The 22,454-nt window shown below is 50.2% G+C and overlaps 1 protein-coding gene across 2 annotated transcripts; it reads right to left on the bottom strand.

Moving 5' to 3' along the window:
- Window positions 1-14,653: 14,653 nt before the first annotated feature.
- LOC121092699 (thymosin beta-12-like) lies at window positions 14,654-17,079 on the bottom strand. 2 transcript variants are annotated; one of them, XM_040604128.1, is made up of 3 exons: window positions 17,013-17,079; window positions 16,005-16,112; window positions 14,654-14,988 (listed from the first exon to the last, which is right to left on the bottom strand). In XM_040604128.1, the coding sequence occupies exons 2-3, from the start codon at window positions 16,102-16,104 to the stop codon at window positions 14,951-14,953; spliced, it is 138 nt and encodes a 45-aa protein (XP_040460062.1). In that variant the 5' UTR covers window positions 16,105-16,112; window positions 17,013-17,079; the 3' UTR covers window positions 14,654-14,950. The 2 variants fall into 2 exon arrangements, with proteins under 2 accessions (XP_040460062.1, XP_040460061.1); XM_040604127.1 differs by lacking the exon at window positions 17,013-17,079 and adding an exon at window positions 16,588-16,986.
- Between the last annotated feature and the right edge of the window lie 5,375 nt (window positions 17,080-22,454).

The following is a 22,454-nucleotide window of genomic DNA, read 5'->3' as shown; positions in this document are numbered from 1 at the left end:
CGCCTCCCTCTGCTCCTTCCCAAGGTGAGCTGTCGGGATGGAGGGAAGCTGCAGGAACCTACAACCCTGATATTTATAAGGTGAAGTTGTGAATAGTCAAAACCCCCCATTCATTTGCTACCCAATGACTTAATGTGATAAAAAAGCTCCCGCTCCAATGGGTGGCAAGGAACCGCCTAAGGTTGCACTTCAAAAGGCGGCGCGGTGTCCCTGGGAGCGGGATGGTCTGAAGGAGAACAAACTTCCCTAACAATGGGACACTTTTAACTCTCTTCCCCACCACTGGCCATCCCTTTCTCTTGGCCCCAAGTCCGCTTGCCTCCTCCTTTTCATTCTCTGCTTGCCAGCGGAGGCTCAGTCCCTGCGTCCCTTCGAAATAACAAGCTGATGCATTTCTATAGTTCCCTTGCTATCTGCCCGCTCCCTCCTACGAGAACTCCCCGAGGAGTTTTAACAAGTGTTCTGTAAAGATCTATAGGGGATAGACCTCCCAGGCCTTCTTGATTTGAAGAGATGCATTTAATGGTGGGACTTTTTCCCCTTCTTGCCTTTTTATGATGAAAGTTTCTGCATTTCCATCCTGATAACAGCGTGCACAGTTCGGGAGTGTTTGGAAATTTCTCTAATTTACGCGGCTGCAGCTTGGGAACACTGTGTGAATCATTTATGTGGTTTGCTGCATGCTCCAACGCTGTAATTAGGGGAACGGTTTTCTGGGGTTAGCAATTTCCCTATGGTGAAGGCTGCTGCAGCAAAAGCACGGCTGCTCGCTGGCTCTGCAGGCAGAAGCGCTGCCCATACCCCCTGAGCGGAGCGAGGGGCCTCCACCGCTGCCGAGCCATCACCTCTGCTCAGGAAAGGAAAATCCTTATCAGAGGAAACCAAAAAAAGCCTCTTAATAGTTACAGCCAGTGTCATTAGGGGCTGTAAGGAGCCTTAGTGCTGCAGATGGGGCAACAGCGAGGTGGTGTTTGTGGAAACCTCACGGTCTGTTTTCCTGTGGCTGGATGGTCCCAGCCAGGGGCTGGCTCACCCTGGGCAGGGGTCCTGCCCGCTGAGCAGGGCACAGTGGGTGCTTAGCCTGAAAGCAGTGCCGTGCTGTGCCGTGCCAGCAGTGCTGAGCAGTCCCCCGGCTCTGCCAGGCATTGCTCTGTGGTGCAGAGATGCAGCATCTGCCCGGTGTTTCAGCATCTGCTGGCTCCGTGGCAGGGCAGAGGTGCTGCCTTCCTCCTCCTCCACCTCCTCCTCCTCCTCCTCCTCCTCTCGGTGCTCCGGCTGACCCCTGGGTACAGCTGTCTCCTGCTGTTAATTGCCGTTGCTGCAAGGGCGCTCACGAAGGGGCTGCCAACGTGAGGTTCAGGAGCATGGGGCTGCACTGCACGCGGCACCTGGGGGTCTGCGCCGCCAGGAAAAGGGGCACAGGGTGATAAACCCCATCTTTGCACCCGGGCGAGCCAGCGGCACTGCGGTCCGGCAGGAGGTTGCACTTGAAACACATTTGTGAAGGGCTTTGCTGTCTTGCCATGAGATGCATGAGAGCACTGCGATGCCAGCAGCCTGCCCTGTGGTTTCCCACCTCGCCGCGCCGGACAGCTGAGGTGCGGGTCCCAGGACCTGGGGAGCTGTCACTGCTCTCCCTCCTTGCTGCCCCTGCCTGCAGAGAGCACGGGGGCTCTCCCTGTCCTGCTGCACACACCAGCGAGCGAGAGGAGAGCCCTCTCCTTCCAGACCCTGCCAAAGGGAAACCTGGAGTCACTTGGGCAAAGCCACAAACAACTGTTGCAGCCAGAGGATTAAAATTGCAGATTGGTTGAAAAGCAGGGATGCAAAATACCTTCCAAGTGAGCACAAAGTTGGTGTGGCCCCGCCAGCATGGCAAAACCCTCTGTGAGTCAGCATTTTAATCGTTACCATCCCGAACAGATCCTACTTGTTAGAGCTGTCAAAGAACAATTACTGGGAATAAAGTCTTTCCCATGTATCAGTGAAGTTCATTGATTAAAGCTCATGCATATGGTTTGGAAATCTGCTGTGCATTTTCTATATGCTCAGGTAATTTTGGGGTTTGTGTCTGACTGTCCCTGGGGGCATATCGATGGTTTTTAGTTGGTTTTTTTTTTTTCTTGTCTGAGAGAGAGCTCGTACAGCTAAAAAAAATGTTGGCGTGTCTGCTATGTCAGTTCACACATGATATTCCTATCACACGCCAGAAGAATAACAGCGTCTCTGGGCGTGAAGCTCTGCTGCGAGCAGGCGCTGCAGTTGGCAGGATCACACAGCTATTTGCCTGGGCTATTAAAAATGTCCTTTCCAATTAAAGTCACAAGGATCTTAAAAGTCACTTGTAACGCTGTCACTTACACTAGTTGTCAGCAAACAAACCAGCGTGCTGGGACAAGCCTTCCCGTGCTGCTGCAGTTTTTATCTGCATTTACAGCTCGGTCCTGGTGAGCGGGAGCCAGAGCTTCTGTGGGGTCATCCAACCCAGCAGGTTGATGGGACTGCAACGATCCCAGTGGTATTGCTCCTGGACTTTCCCACCTTAGGCAAAAGCAGGCTTTGGTCTCGCTGTGTTAATAAATTTTGCACTTATAGAGCGCTTCATGTAACATCCTTGCAGTAAAAGGGATTAAATGTAGCTGTCTGTTTGCAGTTGGGTAAACTGAGGCACGGAGACGGGTGGTATTGAGCTCTCAGGGCAGATCAGTGGCAGAGCTGGACTGGGTGTAGCTGTTTGGAGGTTGATTTCGGTGCTTTGCTCTGGGCATTGCTGGGCGTGTGTGGGCGAAGCCCAGCCGGGCTCCGGAGGGCTGCAGGGCTGGGTGCTCCCCCATCACCCATGAGAAAATCCTGCTGGTCCCAGCCTGGGTCACCTGAGCCGTAGGTCCCATCTGTGAAACGATGCCGAAGGAGTTTCTCTTGGGTTTACCTACCGCCTAGAAACTTGCCTTTGGTTCGGTTTTGGATAGGGGAAAAAAACCCCAAAACATCTGAAAGGAAAATTCTGTTGAATTTACCTGGTTATGCAGAAAATGAAGTGTCAGTCGTTCCGGCAGCCTCGGACCTCGAGGCGCGGTGGCACCGCCGGAGCCTGCGCTGTCTCCATGCTCTGGTGCAGGGCAGGCTGTTGGGAAAGCCGTGTCCTGAATGTCAGCCAGAGCCCCTTGGCTTTACTGATAAAATGTTGATGCTTTGTGTCTCATTTTCTTGCTACGTGACCAAACAGCTAGTGCTTTTCATGAGATGATCGAAATCCTAAAATATTTTGGGATCTGCTCCAAGTCAAGAGGCAGTAAGAGTAGATACAGCCCCATGCACCCAAAAAACCCTCTTCACATTAGAATATGGATTGAGGGGAAGGCAGACATAGGATAAATCAGTTTATATAAGTGCCACGCACCGCCCGGCGGCAGGTCCTGCGGGGATGGGGTCAGAGCTTGTCGGGGCAGCAAGCCCGTGGCTGTGGACAACAGGAGCATAAAGCACAGACCACTTGCTAAATTGCCCTCGGCAGGCGACACATTCAGACCCCTAGCGTCAAATCCTGCACTCTGGCTTCATTACAATAGAGATCCACCTGGGTAATTAGAAAGCCACCCCCTCACTGGCGAGGTGGAGGGTGTTTTATGGTGCTCTCCCGCACCGCTCGCCCTGGGAAGCCGCCCGAGCTCCCCGCAGGTGATGCCGTGTCCTTGATCTGCGCGCGGCCAGCTGCTCAGCCAAGGGGGACGTGTCCCTTAGCTTCAAAATACTCCGTCACGGAGGACTGCAGCCATGGGGCAATCCTCCTCCATGCTCAGCTGTAAGTAGGAATTGGTAGGATTTTTTTTTTTAGTCTTCCCGATTTTCTTGAATTGGGGAAAATATGTCCCTGTTGCTCCGCCTGCCGCATGGTCCTCGTGGGCTGCTGCGGTTCCCGGTGGGAGCAAACACCAGCAGGACCTGAGCCCTGGACCCAGCAACACTGGTGGGGGTTTTGCCTGTATAATGAATATGTTTGGATTAATGAATGGTAATTGAGGATGGAGGTGAAACTGAAATCGGGTTTTACGCCACACCTATCCCACGGGCTTAGTCCTCTTCACTCCTCTTTTGGCACATAGAAGCGGCCTGACGTTCACTGAAAACAAAGTTAAAACATCCACCCGTGCCAGCTCAGGGTGTGCTTTCCTAGAGAGAAAAAGATCCCAGGGAGTTCCTGTCTCCTGCCCCCCACAGCACTCCGTTCCCCCTCAGCTGTACCGATGCAACCAGCTTTTCTGCCTTACTTTTAATCCTGGCTCCCGACACAGCCCCACGTGCAGTGTGAGGGGGTGAGCAGTGAACTTCGTTGGAGGGCCAGGATCCAGCAAGTCCAAGGTAAGAGGCTCTGCTCCCGAAGGGAACACGTCCTGGACTAGAATACAGGACCTCCGGATGCCCAAAACCAGGACCACAGGAAGCTCCAGGCTGCACAGTTTGGGAAAAATCTTGCGTTTGGAACCAAATTCTGATTTTTCCAGCCACAGACTGGCTGGGGACACGGATGCGTCCCAGCAAGGGCTGTCAGGGTGATTCTGGAAGAGCGTAATGTCCCGATGGGAGTTGTAGAAATGGCCCCAGCGCGTTGCAGAGCTCTTGGGCCTGTGTTGGGTTTAGGCGAGCCACGAGCTGATGGAGCAGATGAGGGAGGGAACCATCATTTTTCCACCAGTGAAAGGCTGAAGGGGTAGATTTAACGTGCTGAGCTGGTCGAGCGCGGCTGTGCCATGGTGGGGGGACAGGCTGAGGGACGGGTCGGGGTCCTTCCAGCCTGACCCACTGCTCCTCCATTCTGGGGGGCAGCGGCGGGGGGGTCGCCCTGCCAGCAGCACTGCCCGTCCTCTGGGCATCGCTGCTTGCTGACCTGTGGGCTCCCACGCGGCACTGCCAGCCCTGCCGTGCTGCAGCCGGCCCCCGGCCCCGGGCCATGGAGCCCGGCGGTTCCTCTGGCCGGGAGGGCTGCTTGTTGGTGAGGGGCGAGCCGGGGGGCTGCAGCCCCTGGCCGAATTGTCTGCGGGAGGCTGCAGGCACCGCTGTGCCGGAGGCGGGGGCGAGCTGCGCGCCTGCCGGAGAAGAAGCTGGCGTGAGCGTTGGAGGCAGCAGCCTCGGCCTGGGAGCCGAGCCTGGACATCGCTCACGGGAAGAGCAAGGCTGTTTCACTTGCAAGAAGATAAAGGGCATTTCTTCCCCTTCCTTCCCCCTGGTTTTGCATTGCGTGCTTCAAAGTTGGATTTTCCCGCTATCTTCGCACTCCAGTGACTGCCCCACTCGCCTCCTAAGCCTCTGTCTCCCCGTCCTCACCCGCTTCCAGGCTCCCGAAGGCAGCTCCCTTGCCCTCCCAGCATGGGGGCAATGAGCAGAGCAGCCTGCAGAGTCAAACGTCTCAATACAAGCTCTGGCACGTCCCTCGGCCGAGCCACAGGCAGCGGCATCCCCTCTGTGCTGGGGGGGGGGGTGTCCTGTCTCCTGCCCCATAAGCTCCCGGCCCTTCCAGTGGAGCAAAACTTCTCCTTGCTGAGCATCCACCCCTGGAAAAGGGCTGTTGTGGGGCTGTTGTGGGGCTGTCATGGGCTGTTCGTCCATCCTGGCTGGGTTTCCGAAATCCCAGTGATTGCTCCGTGCCTCTGTCTCCACAGCATCCAAAAATGATGCAAAGCTACTTTTGGGCAATGACATGTGTGTACTTGGTCCTGCCACATCTTGAGCTTCCACAACAAGCGGGTCAGAGCGAAACACCCATGTGCAGATCGACCTTCAGATCCCAGTGGCTCCGAGAGGACTCAGCTGCCCGGTCAGCCCCAGAGAGGCATCTCCGTGACCCGATCTGCCTCACCTCACCTGCCTCCTTCAGGTGTGTCCTTCAAAGCCTACGGGGCTGTTCACACAGCAGCATTATAAAGTAGGGACAAGTGTTTTGTTTTTCTCTCCCTCTTTAGAGGAAGTGTCATGCAAAGCGGTTAGTGCAGCGGGTAGGTTACTGCCTGGGCATCGGCATGAGGGGAACACATCTTTGTCCTGGCAATGCGTCACCTCAGCAGATAAAAGCCTGTCCAGGAAGAGATGGGGCCCTTGATACGGAGGAAAATTATCACCTCCTTCTTAATCATTCCCGGCCAAACTCAAGTTAAATTAACTGATTACAACCTGGCTCATGTGGTGCTCCCCAGCCTTCCCCAGTGTGGTTCCTGGCACTATCCCTTCACGGCTGTGGTTCGGTCGGTCACTCCTCCTGTCCCCCATCCCCTTCGTGTCATGGGGGACAGATTAGGGCCAAAGATCTTCATTTCTGAGCTGGAGGATACGTGTGTACCCGGTGCTGGCTGTGTCTGCAAACCGAGTGAGGGAGGTTTTGAGACTCCCAGAAGAAAATGGTGATTTAAGGTACAAATATTTTCTTAATTTTATTTTTTTGGACAGAGGCAATTCTGAGTGTAGAAAGCTGAGGCTTCCTCTGGGGGATCCTGCACTGGAGAGCAACCTTAAAAGTTCTTTGAGTCTTGGTGGGAGAAGCAAAGTGAGGAGAAAACTTGCTTCGACACCTGCTTTGCCCCATGAAGGCGGTGGGGAACCCGCACTGTGCGGGGGCTCGCTCCCCCCGTGCTGCCCGCTGCGGCTGCGGCACTTTGCCTTCCTCCCCTCCAGGGAAGCTCATCTTGCCTCGCCTGTCTTTTCACAGGTCTCGAGCCGCATTTTTCCATTTCTTAATTGAGAAATTAAGTGGAGCATTGATGTCATGTTCGTATATAGGCTTTAATCAGCCTGCGGATGAAGGTAATGCTATGCATTTATTAATCTCTGATGTGGGAGGGGACATCTCCAGTACTACCTGAGTTCAGAGTAAGGTGACAACTTGTGGCAAGGTCTCTGGCTTCACTAAACCAGTTTTAGGCCTTTACTGTTTGGTTTAAAGTTGACATGATGCGAATGTGTAAGGTGGGGATCTGACTCATAGATCCAGCTTGTCAGCATCCTCCAGGCATGGAGACCTGTTAGGACCCTCCGTGGGATGAATTTTTCCCAATGACACCCTTTGAAAACAGATTTCCTTGATTGTATTCACTCTCTGAATCCCAGATCAGCTCTGAAAACGCTGAGAGGCAGTTTTGGAGGGAGCTTTGCCCAGCCCCACTGAGGATGAAAACAGGACGTTTTGCATCCGTAAATTCAGAGATGGTGGAAGCGGAGCAGAACCAACAGCGCCGGGATCAAACACAACGGTGCAGCGTAGCAGGAGCAGAGGGTGCAGTAGCCGGGGGCGGGGGGGGGGGATGCCGGGGTGATGTCCTGGGGTGATGTCCCGGGGCAGTGTCCCCCACAGGCTGGTGACAAAGCTCCCCCCTGTGGGACGTCCTCGCACCGCACACCCATCCCAGCCCATCCCAGCACGGTTCCTGGTGGCAGAGGCGGGCTGGGACACCACCGGTGCTCAGGTGGCTGGTGGATGCGGATGGATGGGACAGGCTTGCAAAGTCCCCCCACCCGAGCAGCTCAAGTGGCAGCCAGGATAACAGCCGCCCAGCCATCCCGCCTGCCAGGACAACCTCCAGTGATCTGATGCTCATTGCTCAGGTTGGCTGGCCTATCTTGGGTTTTTTAAGCTGTATTAAAAAAAAAAAAAGAAAAATAAAATTGTATTGTGGCTCTCTGGTTATTCTGGCTGTGCTTGGAACAACAAGGAGCAGTAATTTTGCAAAATGTTCTTCCAGGGACAGGAAATCTTGTCTGCCCACAGCTGTTGGGAAATAACGGAGACGGTATTCAGGGACTCCGCATTGCAACGGGCTTCTGCTGCCTGCGTGAGCGGGAGGGCGGCTGCTCAGGCATCGCTCCCAGTTCACACGTGGTGGAACCAAAGTGTAACGAGATGATGAGACTGGCTCAAGGGGAGAGGCTTGGCACACAGGTTTCCTAAATCCTGCCTGGTTCACCTCCCTGCCAGCCCCCCTTGCTTAAATCCCCCTTGGTGCAGTCAGCAGCGTTAATATGCATTAACCGTGGGGCAAGCGGGGTGCTGCTGGTCCTGAGCACTGGCAGGTCTGGCTGGAGGCACCTGGTGCCTGTGGGGAATCCCAGCCCTGCTCCCATTGCTGCTTTGGTTCCTACTTGGCTTCTGCAGGATTTCGCAGTGCCTGGGGGGTTCATATCAAGGCTCAGAACCCCTCCCCAGGGACCCAGTGCACACTGGTACAGAGACCAAGGTTGCTGACGGGTGTTGCTGGTCAGCGTACTTACCTCAGCGTGACAGAGAGAAATAGCATCCCTGCCATTTGAGCTTGGCTCTGGGATTTACATTTTTCTTGCCCATTCTGAAAACCGAGTGCTATTTTTGGTTAAGCTCTTTTATTTCCACCTTGGTCATGCACCACTGAATGCTTCAGACATAAAGTTTAGAAAAGCAGGTAAGTTAAAGCTTTATTAGTCCTTTGTACAGCTAGAAACTAGATGAAGCTGGGGTCAGCGCCGTAAGGAGCCAGCGCTCACATCGGGGCAGCTCCTGTCTGAAATAATCTTCCATTCTCTATTGTGAACAAGGAGGCAGATTCCTGCGGCTGATACAGCCAAACCAGTGTCCTGATGCTTCCAACTCCCCGTATATTCATGAAACACATTAAAAGAAAAGTAAAATTAAATTGGAGCCCCAGCCGTGCACATTGCGCTTGGGATGATAAAGCGGTGATAATGAAACGGTGCCGGAGGTATGTTAAAACAGGGATGCCATGATATTCAGCTGGGTGCATTAAGAGAAGCGATGCTAGCGCGGACCCAAGCAGGGTGGCACATCCCTGGGAGGCAGCCCCGTGCTGTGCCATGCTGTGCTGTGCCATGCCGTGCTGTGCCATGCTGTGCTGTGCCATGCCATGCTGTGCCATGCAGCCTGGGGCTGGCCCGCGGCGGGGGGATGCCTGGGCAGGACCGTGTTTCCCGTGCCATCATGACAAATCCCCACTCACTCACACAGGGAGCAGTTTCCTCCAGGTTTTCCCCTCTCTGAAGCCCTCCGTAGAGCAAACACCTCCCTTTTTTTCTGCAGCCGGGATGTGGGGAGCGCTGGGTGGGCAAGAGCTGTTCTGCAGTGGCACCCGCAGCCCGCCCGTGCCCAGGCTAATATAATTTTAGCTGCCGCTGTCTCAATCTGGGTTAAAGCCACCAAAGCCATTAGTGTTACTGGGGATGTCAATGTCTGCCAGTGTGGGACAAACTGCAGCTGGCACAGAAGTTGACACCTTCTCCCTCCGAACGCCCTCACTCCTTGCCACCCTTGCTGGTACCAGGTGAGGTCCGTGATGGAGCTGGTGCACGGTGGTTGATGGCCAGAGCTGGCACGAAGCAGTGCTGTGGGCTCCGGTTACCCAGCTCCCACTGACACAGGAGCCTGGACCAGACAGAATTAAAATGGGCCAAATCAGGAGGAGCGATGGGGAGGCTGGAGCTGTTATAAAGCCGTTATGGAGCTACCACAGGACTCTTAGCTCTTGCTACCCCTTCTCCCTGGAGAGGAGGATCCCAGGAGCGATGCTGCTGCCCTGGAACATCCCTGCTGCCTCCATACCCTGCCCTTGGGCTCAGCCCCAAGAAGCTAAACCTTCAGCCAAGGCGTCTCATGGCCGATTTCCTCACCGCTAAATGAAACATGTGATATAGGACCTGCACATGTGTTTCTTTAACACTTTGAGGTGCTGACTCGGGTGCTAGCAGGGATGGGGGAACCAGCCATGGTCCCGAGTGACCTGGGGTAGCTCCCATGATGAGACAGAAAAAGAAAAGCCCAATTCTCTTCTCTGAGGAGGAGAATTATTTCCAGCATCACGAGAAAACAAAGCAGACCAAGAGGGATTATTTTCCCCAAACAAGATGCTGTTTGAAAACACCCACTTGGAGTCACACATCATTTTTTTCCTCCCTGCTTGTTGCAGCTTTGCCAAATCAAAAAATTTTGATACTGAGTTAGCCTCTAAATTCACGAGGCCAGCTTAAAATTCCTGAGATTGCTGTTTCATTTTGAAAAATCTCATTCTTTTCATTCAGTGCCTACTGCTGGAGCCCTAAAGGACCCCATTTTCACAGGCCTCTGATTACAGCAGCTAGAAACCCTCTTTTGCTCTCCCCTCCACCTCCATTTTTCCTGCTTCCCCATCGATCGAATGAATTCTGGAGCAGGGCCTCGAAGCAAACACAAAGAGAGATTTGCAGTTGATGGTAGGAGCTGTCAAGAGCTGTTGTCAGCACAGCGTACAAGATGTGCGTGAACCATCCCCAGCAACTGTTCCTTCCCAAGCCAGCTCTTCTGACAAGACAGAAAGCACACGAGGCCGCCTTTCCCGGCACAGATACCCACCACAGAAGATGCAATGAGAGCTTACCCTGCTGTCAATTTGAGCGGCGCTGGGTTTGAGCTGGAGAAACACCCCCGCACATGCACACACCTGCTCCCACATACTCTGGCTCAGCCCCAACCATCCCCGTGCCGCGTTTCACGTTCCAGGCTCAGTGGGTTTTGCTGCTGGGACATGTCTCGGTGCCCAGGATCAGGCTGGGACGGCCGGAGCTCGCCGGGGACCCACGGAGCCGCTGGGTGGGAGCAGGTGGAGTGGCCGGGGCCGGCTGCCCGTGCTTGGGCGCCGGGAGGACACAGCAGCTTTGTTTGCCCGTGTGCGGTGTGGGAGGCTCCCCCAGCTCGGCACCAGAAGGTTGGTGCTTTTTCAAAGGCTATTTATTGTTTTCACCCTGTGTTTTTGGAAAAAGAAGGGGTGAGCTGAGCAGAGGCACAGAGCCACCCCAGCTTCTTCTGCCTCCAGTTGCAGCTGCACTCCCGGCCCCCAACCTCCCCCATCCCGCACGGCTGCGGGTCAGACCCCCGATCCTGCTGAGACCTTGGGCCCCCACGTCTCCCCCTTGGTTTTTCCCCCGTTCTCTCACACAGGAGAGGTCTCTTCTGTGTCAGGAGCAACGCCGATGGCAGAGCGAGAACACAGAGGTGTTTTCCCAAAGCTGAGACTTCTCCAGCCTTGGCCTTGCATGGGCATCTCGGCTTTCGCTGTGGGAAACCAGCCGCCCGGCCAAAGCCGATCGCCCTCATCGCTGCAGAGCTGGACCTAAAGATTCGCCGTGAGATGCCTCAGCAGCCAGGGGGCTGATGACCCAAACAAGAGAGAACTCCCAAATATGTTTGAATAAAAACCCCACATGTGCTCTGGGACTCGGTCTGTGGTACCCGAGCCAGGGTTGGCAGGATCTCCAGGGGGTTTTAGTTGGGCTCCACCTGAGATGCAACAGAGATGTGCCCTTTTCTTAGGAGAGCTACGTTCAGGGTTTGCCCTCCCTGGCTTTCACTGTTATCAAATGCCTGCCTAACGAAATTTATTAAATCAATTAACTTCTGTATAACACCGACAGGAATGCAGATTTCCCCTGCTCAGCCAGGGCTCACCATGGCTGTGCAGAGCAATTAGAGGTGACTCACAGGGGCAGGCAAACTTTGCTGGGATCCCGAGGGGGCTGGATCTGCCCCTGGGATGCAAGGAGCAAGATTGGCTTCGTGGTGATGCCAAGAAAGCAGGTGTTTATCTGCATGTAATGATTTTTTTGCTGTAACTGGATTAGCATGGAAACTGTTTTCCTTTGGGGGAGTTGCAAGGTAGCATCTCATTATGTAAAGGAGCCGAACAGCAAAGGGCTGTTGCTAATTGGCAAAAATATTTAAGTTTCCCACCTGAAGCTGGTTGAGTTTGCTGATGAAGTTGTCTGCAGCTCAGCTGCCCAGCAGCACGGAGGCTAGGGAAGGGCCCAAGCTCCTGCTGTGGGTGGCTATGGGCAAGCCCCAGTGCTGGAGGATGCTCCCCCCAGGAGGGAAGGTCAGGAGCAGGTTGACACCCAGAGGCTGTTCCCAAGGTGTGGGTAAGGTGCTTGGCTTGTCTCGTAGCTCCCGTCCAATGGCAGGAACAGATATTTCCTTGGGATGGTGACTAGAATGATGAAAATTCACTGTCTTAGCCTTAAATGATGAGCAATTTCCTGGTCTGTGCCCTCAGCTCGCCCTGCAGATAAGGGCTGTAATGCTCTTTGACTGAGATAACGGGCAGCCAGACCCAGCCCTGCTCTTGCCAAATTCGAACCTTGTGATCCAGTTCCTGGGCTGAAGTGGTTTTGCACAGCAGCGGAGAGCGATGCTTCTCAAATGGGGGTACTGTAGCTACACATCTTTAACTTTAAGCCTCTCTTAACTGCTAATGGTGAAAGAAACAGTCTCCAACCCCTGCTGCAAAGCCATGTTCCACCTGGGGCAGGTGGGGAGATCTGGACTTTAACCTTGAGGAGTTTTTCCTGGTGTGCTCTGCTGTAGCTTGACAGCTTTTGCAGCCTGACCCAGGGGTGGGGAGCTCGGCTAAGGTTTCTGTTGTCTACACAGCCTTTCCAGCAGGGCGAGACATGAATAAAAGGACTGAGGCTTTGGGTTTATGGTGTCAGGCTTTAAATGCAAACAGCTCATCAGGAGGGGCTCTGAGCCAAGGGCTTGGACAAGTCTGGTATCTCCAGAGCTGTAGACAGTGCTCTGGTCTCTAGCGTGGATCCTTAGGGCTGCATTACTAATCCTTTGTATCTGTGCAAACACGACAGAAGAATATCTCTGTTTTTTTCTTGCTTTGGCCAGACCTCCCTTCCCTTCTGCCAGCAAAGCACAGGGCTGAGGACACAGTCCTCTGGGAGAGTCTCTGGGAGAACCTGGGGTACAGGCACCAGCCACTGGTTCGGTCGTGCCAAAGTGGTTCTTGGTGATTTACAGTGTGTTGTCCGGAGCGAGCTGGCAGATGCTCTGAACTGGCAGGGGTGGAAGGAGATTGTCACATGGAGCAAAACACTGTCTCCTGGCAAAAAAAAAGGAGAAAGTCTGGCCTGTGGGCTTACCTGCTGAGTGCAACGTGGTGCTTAAAAACCACCCTGTGGAAAACTGACAGGTAATCTGGCTGAATGGTATTAACTATATGAGTTTGCAGTAGGTGTTGTTGCTCCAAGTGCTATCTCTGAATGCTTTCTTCACGAAGGAACCATCACTAAAGCAGATTATTTAAATAATGTTGAAGGCTCAATGACCCTGAAACGCGTTGGGGTGAGGGTGTGAGTCACACAGAAAATAGCAACTGTTTTCCTTGTTGCTCAACCTTTCGTGTTCCTCACCTTTTTAAATAAAAAAGATTTAATTAATACATCCGGCAGACCCTAAAAACCCCACCCAACTCTTAGAGTCAAGTCATGTGCCAAGGGGAATGAGGTCCTCAAAGGAGAATGTGCAAAAAAACCTTGGTCGTGAAAAGAAAACAGCAGCAATGTTGAACTGATGAGTAGTGACTGGGACAGCAGTCTTGGCCCTCTGAGTACCACTGACATTAATGAAGCTTTAACTGGAATCACTGGTCCTGTATGCTCTGTGTTTTCCTTTGGTTTCTTGGCCACCTCTGTTTACTTCTCGTTGCCACTGGAAGTCTCCCGTTTTGTGGCTATGCTGCTACTGCTTAATTGCAGTTCTGACTATTCGCATTAAATGTCAAGTGTCAAGCAACCCTTAAGTAAACGAGAGCTTTCTAAGCACCATCCCAACCATTCGTTTCTGTTTAGTGAGGCTTGTAGGCTGGTTTCTGCCTCTCCTTATGCAGGTATAAGCCCAGAGTAACCCCATCAAAATACACAGAATTGTTCCCGTTTCACAGCGCATGTAGGATCAAACTGAAGCTCCAGGGACAGCAGTTTATCTTCCCAGAGCAAGCATTTGTTTTTCTAATATGATTGCAAATTAATTCCAGAGATAATGTGATACCATGTAATTGAGAGTCCCCTTGAGCTGGTACCAGAGCTTATTTTTGCCAAGCCCTTGCAGAGCAGCGAGGATGCTACTGCACCTCCAATAATGAAAATTTAGGGAGTCCTTGCTTGCTTCCTTGTGTCCTATGCCCCTGTGCTGCTGAAGGTCTCTCTCTCTCATCCCAGAAAATCATCGCAATAAGAATTTTTCATTCCTTTTCTCACCTTCCTGCACTCCTATATTACTTGATATTACATGGGCCGAAGGCCACGTGTACTGCAGTTGCCCCAAGGCTGGTTGAATCTTGGCAGGCTAAAGAGAGGGGAGGAAAAAAGGCTGTGGAGAGGGTGCTGCAGCCCTTCTCCTATCTGGGATGCAAATTTGAGTATTTCTTCAGCCCAACCATCAATTTTTCAAGGAGTTTGTAAGTAGGTATCTGCCTCTGAGACATTAATTTATTGTTGGCCAGAACAGAAGCAGGCCAGCAACGTCCCATCTGATTTGTGCCTGATGCCCAGCTGGGGGTTTAAAACTTTAGGAGCTACTAGCACACAAAATTTGCCCCGCTGTGTTGCCCTGAAACCCTCTTTTGAGTGACACAGGGAAAAGGAGTGAAGTCTACAGGCTGCTGCAGAGGCAGTCAGGGGTGTCTGGGGTGTTGGTGCCATCTGGGGTGACATTAGAGGGGCTGTGTGCCGGCCTCGGGGACCTGTGGGTGCCTGGGGTAATTCTTCCCAACCTGGCTGTGCCCTCTAGGTGCTGTGGCAGTGCAAAGTGAGAAGGATGCTAGTAAGAGTTTAGTGTAAACTTATTTCTGCAAGGCTCAAAGACAGCTGATCAGAAGAAACCTGTTTATTGTGAGGCTTAGGGAAACAATTTTTATGCAAATTGGTTTTTTTGGGGCAAGTAACGGCTTTGATACAGAACTTGGAATTACAGTTTTAAGAATACAAATACATGGTATCTTGTTCAACAAATACAAACCAAACTTCTTTCCAGGGGAACATTAAATGAGCCAATGTTTGCTAAAATAAATGGGCAACAAACATGGAGGGGGATGCACAAAACAAAACAACCCAACTCTGAAGCCAAAACCCCACTGAAGAAGCAGCAGTCACATCTTCAATTTTATGCTCAGGCTGTACTTTCACTTTGCTTTTCCTGTTCAATAGCTGCCAGAAAAACAGAGGAAACAAAACCATCATCAATAAGCATTATAATGATTCTGCAGGATACAGATTTCTACGGTCATTCTTAAAGCCGGGGGATGGTAAGTCCGCACTTGTTTTCTTTGGCCACCTGGAAATGGCCCCTCACTGCCACAGCTGTGGAGCTAGTAGGGTGCAGTTCATGACGGGCAAAGTTCCTCTTCCATTTACAGCTTTAGCATTGCTAGGGATAATAAAGAGGGAAAAACCCCATATCTTATGTCGAGGGACAACGCATCTCCACGCCTATCGCTACTGACACACCCGAAGTGGTTAGTGGTACTTTTCTGAAGGAAACTGCTCGCAAAATCTGGTCCAAATGCAGAGAAATGACCTTTTCACATCCAAAGTTGGATGTGAACCGCAACCCTCACCTGGCTGCCTGTGCACAGTGCGTGTACGGGAGAGGCCCCTGCACGAGAAAAGCTCAGGGGTGCTTCGCTAAGGAAGATTGCCTGTTAGGCAAGGATGATGACGGGTTTTTCTTGCAGCCTTATTCCCGGAGAAGGTGCCTGGAGCACTCCAGGCCAGGGCTGATAGCAGGTGCCAGTGGGGGGGCAGCAGCTTATCTGCCTGATAACACCTTAAATCCAGTGCCCGGGCACCTTCTGGGGATGCTGCCTGGCCTGCCAGGGATGTGCAAGGGTTCCCCTGGGCACCTGTGCCTCCGAAGGGGCTGGTGACATGGTAATTACAAACAGTTTGATCCTGTTAACTGCAACCAGCAGAAAATCTGGTCTTGCTTTTAGCAGAAATGAGAGCAATCCCATCAGAAAGGACTTTTCAGACAAAATGCACCATAGGTTATAACCACTTGTATCCTTGGCCAGCACAGAGTACAAGTCTTAGTATTATCCCCAGTTAAATTCAGGGATGAGTTTGAGCCCGTAATCCTATGATTAGTATTCATTTTGCATATGAACTGCAATACAGATTGTGTCCTTGCTACTCATGGTTCAAATAGCCTCATAAGTACTTACTTTCTTTAGTGGGCAATGGATTTTTCTCTCTGGTTTCTGTCTTCTTCAGCTTTGTCTTGTCAAATGTTTCAATTTCTGCAAAATCTGGTTTGTCGGACATGATGGGTCCTGACAAAGAAAGGAAAAACACACCCGTGGCTTCATTAGCTAGTGCTGTGATATCAGCCATCTGCAAAGCACTTTTTGCTCAAAAGAAAAAACATGAAAATACCATAAAAATGTTTATTCAGAACCCCCCCCCAAATCTAACACCTCAATCTAGGACCTCTCCCTGAGGCTTGGCTCTTTCAGAGCAAAAAGGAAAGGCATAAATACAATTTTATCTAGATTTTTCAGATGAAATTTCTAAAAATCATATATTGCACATGAAAACAAAAATATTTCAGTAAAGCAAAGACAATGCATTAACTGCCAATAATCCACGGTGCCTCCTGACGTAAACCTCTATTTTAAGAAACGCTGCTAACCAGAAAGGCTACAATAAGCCCCAAATCCAATATGAACAAAGCTTCAATTATGATTTTGTTTTAGTTAGTAAGATTTGTCTTTAATTCTGAACACCCTGTCCTGAGCACATACATACCCATATCTGGATGAGCTGCTGTGGACACTTGTGCCTAACAATAGAGGACGGGTTCACCCAGCCCTTTGTTTGCTCTCGCACTCAATATCCCAGTCGCAGGCTCAATGGCTTTGATTGTGTTCATTATCAGAGAAATCCACAAAGCACACCGGCATTCAACACTTCACCTGTCAAAACTTCCCTAATCCCACTCCTGTTTTTAATAGAAAATCAAGCTAAAATCCAGCCTGGGCACTATTCCCCTTATTTCAGTGGAGCTTCCCATCAAGGCGAGGTTTGGCCCGGAGATGACAGATATAATTATAATTTTTTCCTTCCTGAAGACAATCAGATTTCATTATATCTGCACTGAGACAACAGAAGTTAAAAATTCACATGAAAAAAAAATGAAAAAATTAAAAGCCACTAAAACCACATGGCATTACCGTCTGGCTGCTCTCTCCTCAGCTGCTTGGTGGCCGTCTGAGGCAGTGTGAGTTGAAAAAGGTCAGGGTAATCCCTCCTCTCCTCTCCTCTCCTCCCCCCTGCCTGAGCCCATCGCTATTAATATTGATTAGTTTCGTGCCGGGATTGCTCAGCATTTAGGGAAAGGACAGATTGCTGCTGCAGAAAGTACAATGAGGGAGGGAAATGGGAAAACTGACATGGAAAACCGCTAAAACACATCTTGGTATTTTTTTTTTCTCCTCCTTTACCAAGATGATGATATTTAAGTTTCCCTTCCTGCCCTTCTTTTACATTGCTGAGGTTTGGAGTTCATGTAAGGGCTGCTGCTGCCTGATTAGTTTGTGGGGACGTTTTAGGTGCTTCCAGTGACGTGCCTGGGGATCACCCCCACCCACTCAGGCTGGCAGGAGCACGAGGGGCTCCGGGAGGCTCTAAGCACAAGCATGGTCAATCGCTGCAATCATGGGCCAAATCTGAGATAAGCACAGCCTGAGCACCGCATGGTGTCCAGGAATGTGTCCTGAAAGGAATACCAGGACTCTTCATTCGCTCCCTTTTCGGTCAGCCTGATGGCACGCGGACGCCCGCAGCCAACCTTCCTGCCTTCGCTTGGCAAGAAGCCGTGCTGGCCCATCCCGCTTGCGTGGCTGTTCCCTGCATCCCTCCCTCCCGACGGTGTGGACCACCTGGACTCTCTTGCAGGGACCCTCTTCAGCTGCAGCAAAGGGAGAATGCGCTACAGGTGCTGAGCGATGCATTTCAGAAAAACCTTTACAATGGCCACTAGCCCTTGCCTGTGTCTGCAAGACATGTCTTGTTTTAACGTGGGCACCACCTGTAGCCACCTCCTAGAGCTGCTGCTGTCGGGGGCTGTGGACATCCCTGTGGCTGTGATGTGGCTCCAGCTACATTGCCCAAAATTATTTGGGGAATCATTTTTCTGAGGACCTCGGGTTTGGGAAGGAAGGGCTGTGCGCATCCTCCTAGATGCTGGCGTGGGTTTCCTCTCATGTAACTTCAGATGTCTCCATCTGGATTACTTGTCTAGACTCCGTGATAGACAATAGGGAGCAACCAACCTGGGATAAAATTAATTGTGCCCTAGGAGTATCCAGGTTTCTCTACTGACAACAGAGGGGCGGGGGTGTCTGACAGCTGATTGAGAGCCCCGGGAAGGTGCTGTGGATCTTTCCGTTGGCATAACAGGCTTAGGTAGAGTGGGTTTGAGTCTGGCATGTGCATGTGGAGAAAATGGTTTTAATATGTTTTAAGGACCTCTTCTTCCAACGTTTGTTTAAATTGAAATAATGAATAGGTTTGCAGTTAGATCTTAAAAGTCTTTTCCAACCTCAATGATTCTATGAAATGCAGGAAAAGAAATGACCATTCTTCCTCACCAGCATTCATGAATAGCGGTTCTTTCCACCCAGTGATTCTTTCCTTATTCCATCCCGTTTTCCCTGTCTTCAGAGAATGCAGGGGTTGCTGCGTGCCCTGGCAAACACTAGTCTAAGAGCATTTTTGCCCTATAGCCATGTCTGCAGTAGCTGAGGTAAAGGAGGAACCTGGCTGTGCTGCTTCTGGACCTAAGACCATCCTGGCAGCAGTGCAGCTACATTTTTGTTACGCCAAAAGCTCGGTTGAGCTGTGCAGGCTGGCTCGGTTAGCTCTGCATCTGCACTGACTGTCCACGTGCAACCAATGTCCGTGCGTACCAGTCGTATTTAGTGTCAGGGCTCAGTTCCCTTCTTTCCAACCCATTAGTCCAACCAATTGTCAAAAATAGAAAGCTGTGTTCTTGACCAAAATCCCCTGGGAATAAGCAGGAAGGCAGCCACTGGGTGAATATTCGATGTAAGCTGTAGCCGAGACTTGACACTGAACGGTCTTAGTGTCTGTTTAAAGAGAGAGCATTAACTACTTCTTGTTAGGCTGGACACCAGATTTAGAAGATCAGAAAAAGACTTTAAACCCCAATCTGAATGATTCATGAATTCAGGAAGTTCATGACTTTCAATTCTTAAATTTTTTAGAAGTAACAATTAGAATTCTTATTATGAAGAGGGATTACAAGGGCAAAACCTCTTAAACTTTTAGACTGGCACAAATTCTCCCAATATGTAGAGAGCAAATGAAATACTCAGGACAGCAGAGTGGGAGAATCTCACTCCTGGCTTTCTGATTGCAGTCGTGAGCTTGGCCCCTCGCACCCAGAGCAGAGCTCAGGCTCTTCTAAACACGGTAAGACAGGGTGAGCATGCTTGGTTTTTCACCACCACCATTTTAATTGCCTGATTTATCGGCAGACTTAGTATTAAAAACAGTCTGGCATATGTTGTTTGGGTTTTTAGGCTGAAGATGACCAGGGTTTTAATTGATACTGGGTTGGGTTTCTGAGGAAGGTGCAACAGCGTTAGTCCACGTAACATAATGTTGAGAAATTATGTGTTCTTACCCTCAGCTGAAATCAGTAGATACTCATCTCCCTAACAAACATCTCAACCATTGCATAAAGTGCCTGTCAAGTTCCTGTAGCTTGTAAGTTCAGTACTGTGGTCAAACACTGCTCACACTGGATTCAAACCCCGTGTTTACATACTCCGTGCAGGACAGACAGCTGTATGTAGTTTTCATATGGAAAGTTTGGAGCCTGGCCTGAGGGTATTGCATACAGCATTGAGGCTGGTCACGGGAGGGAAAGATAGGGAATATTTTACACAGATGCCTTTTGCTTTCACTGGGAACTGAAGTATTCTTGCTATATGAGGAGCAAAGCAGTTACTAGGCAGGTTTTTAGTGGCAGGATTTCAGAGTCACCACCTTCAGTAATGGGAACATGGCATTTACCCAGCCTTGGCAGGTTTGTGGCAGCAATGAAACTTCACGGGCTTTGGGGTGCACAGAGGCAGCTGAATGGTCCAGCACACAGAAATGAAAAAAAAAAAATTAAAAAAAAAAAATTAAAAAAATAGCAAGCCAGCAGAGGAAGCAGACTATGGGATCTTTACAGATCCTATACACGTAAAGCAGGTAAAGCTATATTGGTACGGTTGTTTCTGAAAAGCTGCCTCAGATACAAGGGGAATTGCATTTTATTTCAATCTGCTGCCAAAGGATGAAGGGCTGAGTCAAACCTGCCAGGGCTGACACCTCTGATACCAGTGAATCACCTGCCACTGACAGCATTAAACTGTGCCTGGCAGCATAAGCCACCGAGTGTCTGTCAGACACCCACAGAGAAACAGGGGAACACAAATACTTGCCACCAGAATGCAGTCAGAGGTGAGAGGAAATGTTTAAAGGGAGATCAAGGGCAAAGGAAAATTTGGAGGAGAGTCTAAGGAGTGAGTGGCACAGAGAGAGAGAGGGAGAGAGGGGCTATAGCCCTTCACGGGCTGGGGGGATGCTGTGCTCACATTCGGCAGAAGAGATGCTCTGGAAATGCCATGTTTTGTGGAGACTAGGTGGACAAATGCGAGAAGAAGGGGTTTCTTTCTCTTTGGTGCAACAGTGGGAATCGGATCACATCTATTTCTGTACGGGGCTGAGGGGGGACAAAGCACCCTAACGTGAGCAGCCTGTTCGAGGAACAGACGCTCGAGCAGATCAGTGTCTGTAGCTGAGCCAATAAGCTGACACAACTGATTTTATAATCACATTAGTGCTGTCTCGAAATAACACACCCACTCAAATATAACAGTGATTTCATTTTCAAAATGTTGTGGTATTTTTGGTGCTAAAGGTAGGGGATTAATTTTCCAAGGTCAAAAGGTGGGCTGGAATCTGCAAGCACCCTAACTCCTTTAGGTCCCTATGAGTGTTAAGCACCTTCCAAAAAGTTAGCAGGATTTGCATGTGTTATAAGCTGTCCTTAGAAGGCTTCCCGTCCTTAGGGGAACAGCAAAAAAAAAAAAAAAAAAAAAAAAAGACTACAGCTTCACTGAAAGGGTTTTCTTAGTTCTCTTTGTGCCTTTTGTTCCGTCTTGCTGCCAAAAAAAATATCCATGTTTGGGAACGGAGACAGGTTCCCAGGCTAAGAGACAATGAATCCTGGGGGTGTAAGGAAGGCAATGATCTCTCTTTGGCAGCGTTTGCCATAACACTGCACTGCTGGTGTGCAAATACTCAATACTTGTCTTCTGTTGTATGTTTTATCATTACCTAAGGTGTTTCATTTTTCTTATCGAGACCATTGAACTTTTAAATGTAGGTGCGGTCGGAGGATGAGGGGAGAGGCTGGTTGTAGATAGTCCTTCTGCTGGGGCTATTTTTTCCAACCCTGTGTTTTCCAAATAGCTCTGGAGTTTAGGCAGTCTATACTAGGAGTCCCATTGCAGCAAAGAGCAGCAAGAGAAAACATAAGCTAGTGGGAGTGGAAATTTCCTCTCTCCCTCTTTCTTGGTCTTAAAAAACTCAGCATGGGGGTGAATTTTTAAAAGTTTAACCAGATGGAGATTTTTGCAAGAGAACTTTCTTGAGAAATGACCTAAAAGTGTGTCTTCCAGCATAAAACACTTGGCTTTGGCCTGGCCTTTTCTAGCAAAATGCAGTGACACATGCATGCATTATTAAAGGAAAAAAAATTACTACAAAATGCCCATGCACATGCTTCTCTCCCAAAGACAGGGTGGGGAAAGAAGCATGTGATGTATTAGTCACATTAGTTAATATGCTATAGAGCACATGACAGTTTGTGATGAATTCTGGTCTAGAAATGCTAGTTTAGCATGACTTTCAGTCTTTACTAACAGTCCTTTTGTTTTTATCTCTCTCCTTTCTGTCTCTGGACAGAAGCATCTCTTGCAAGCAGCAGCTCTCAGGGAAAGAATAAGATGGAGAAGTCTTGGGTGAGTGTTGGGAGTGTGCTTAAACATGGCTCTTCTCAGTGCAGCTGGCTGCTCTGGAATTAAACAATCCACTGTTGAATTTCTCGCTCTCTGCTATGAACAAAAGGAAAATCACTATTCCTTATGAAGATTAAATTTTGGCACCAAACAGATAATCCAAGAGAAGATAATAAAAATGAAATCCAGGGATCTACTAATTTTATATTAACTTCAGATTTTCTTTTTGTCCAGATGTAAAAGGACAATAGGTGAGTCTGTTGCTACAATCTGCATGGCGCTGGGGTAGATAGACAGGGAGTAGTGGATCCTTGACTTCTGCAGCACAGGGTTGTGGATGTAGTTTTGGTGGGAGCCTGACCAGCACTTCTCTTTGTGTAGCCAAATCATGCCACTTTCAACAGCCTGGGACCTCCTGGAAGCTTAAGTCAGTTTTACATTTTGGGGACAAGATGATAAACCCTGATGTTTTTCAGCTGCTCGATGAAACCAGGCTGCTGAAGCAGAGCAACAGACTAGGCAGCCAAGTATCTTTTTTAGCTGATCTCTGAGCAACTTCCAGAACATAAACTTGCA

This window comes from Falco naumanni, chromosome 8, assembly GCF_017639655.2.
Source record: "Falco naumanni isolate bFalNau1 chromosome 8, bFalNau1.pat, whole genome shotgun sequence".
Lineage (NCBI taxonomy): Eukaryota > Metazoa > Chordata > Aves > Falconiformes > Falconidae > Falco > Falco naumanni.
This window is presented reverse-complemented; position numbering and strand designations above follow the sequence as displayed.

Excerpts from the sequence above, each read along its gene's own strand:
- LOC121092699 (XM_040604127.1), bottom strand. Across the intron at positions 14,989-16,004 it reads TCCATTGCCCACTAAAGAAA|CTATTGAACAGGAAAAGCAA; the intron begins GTAAGTACTTAT and ends TTTTTCTGGCAG.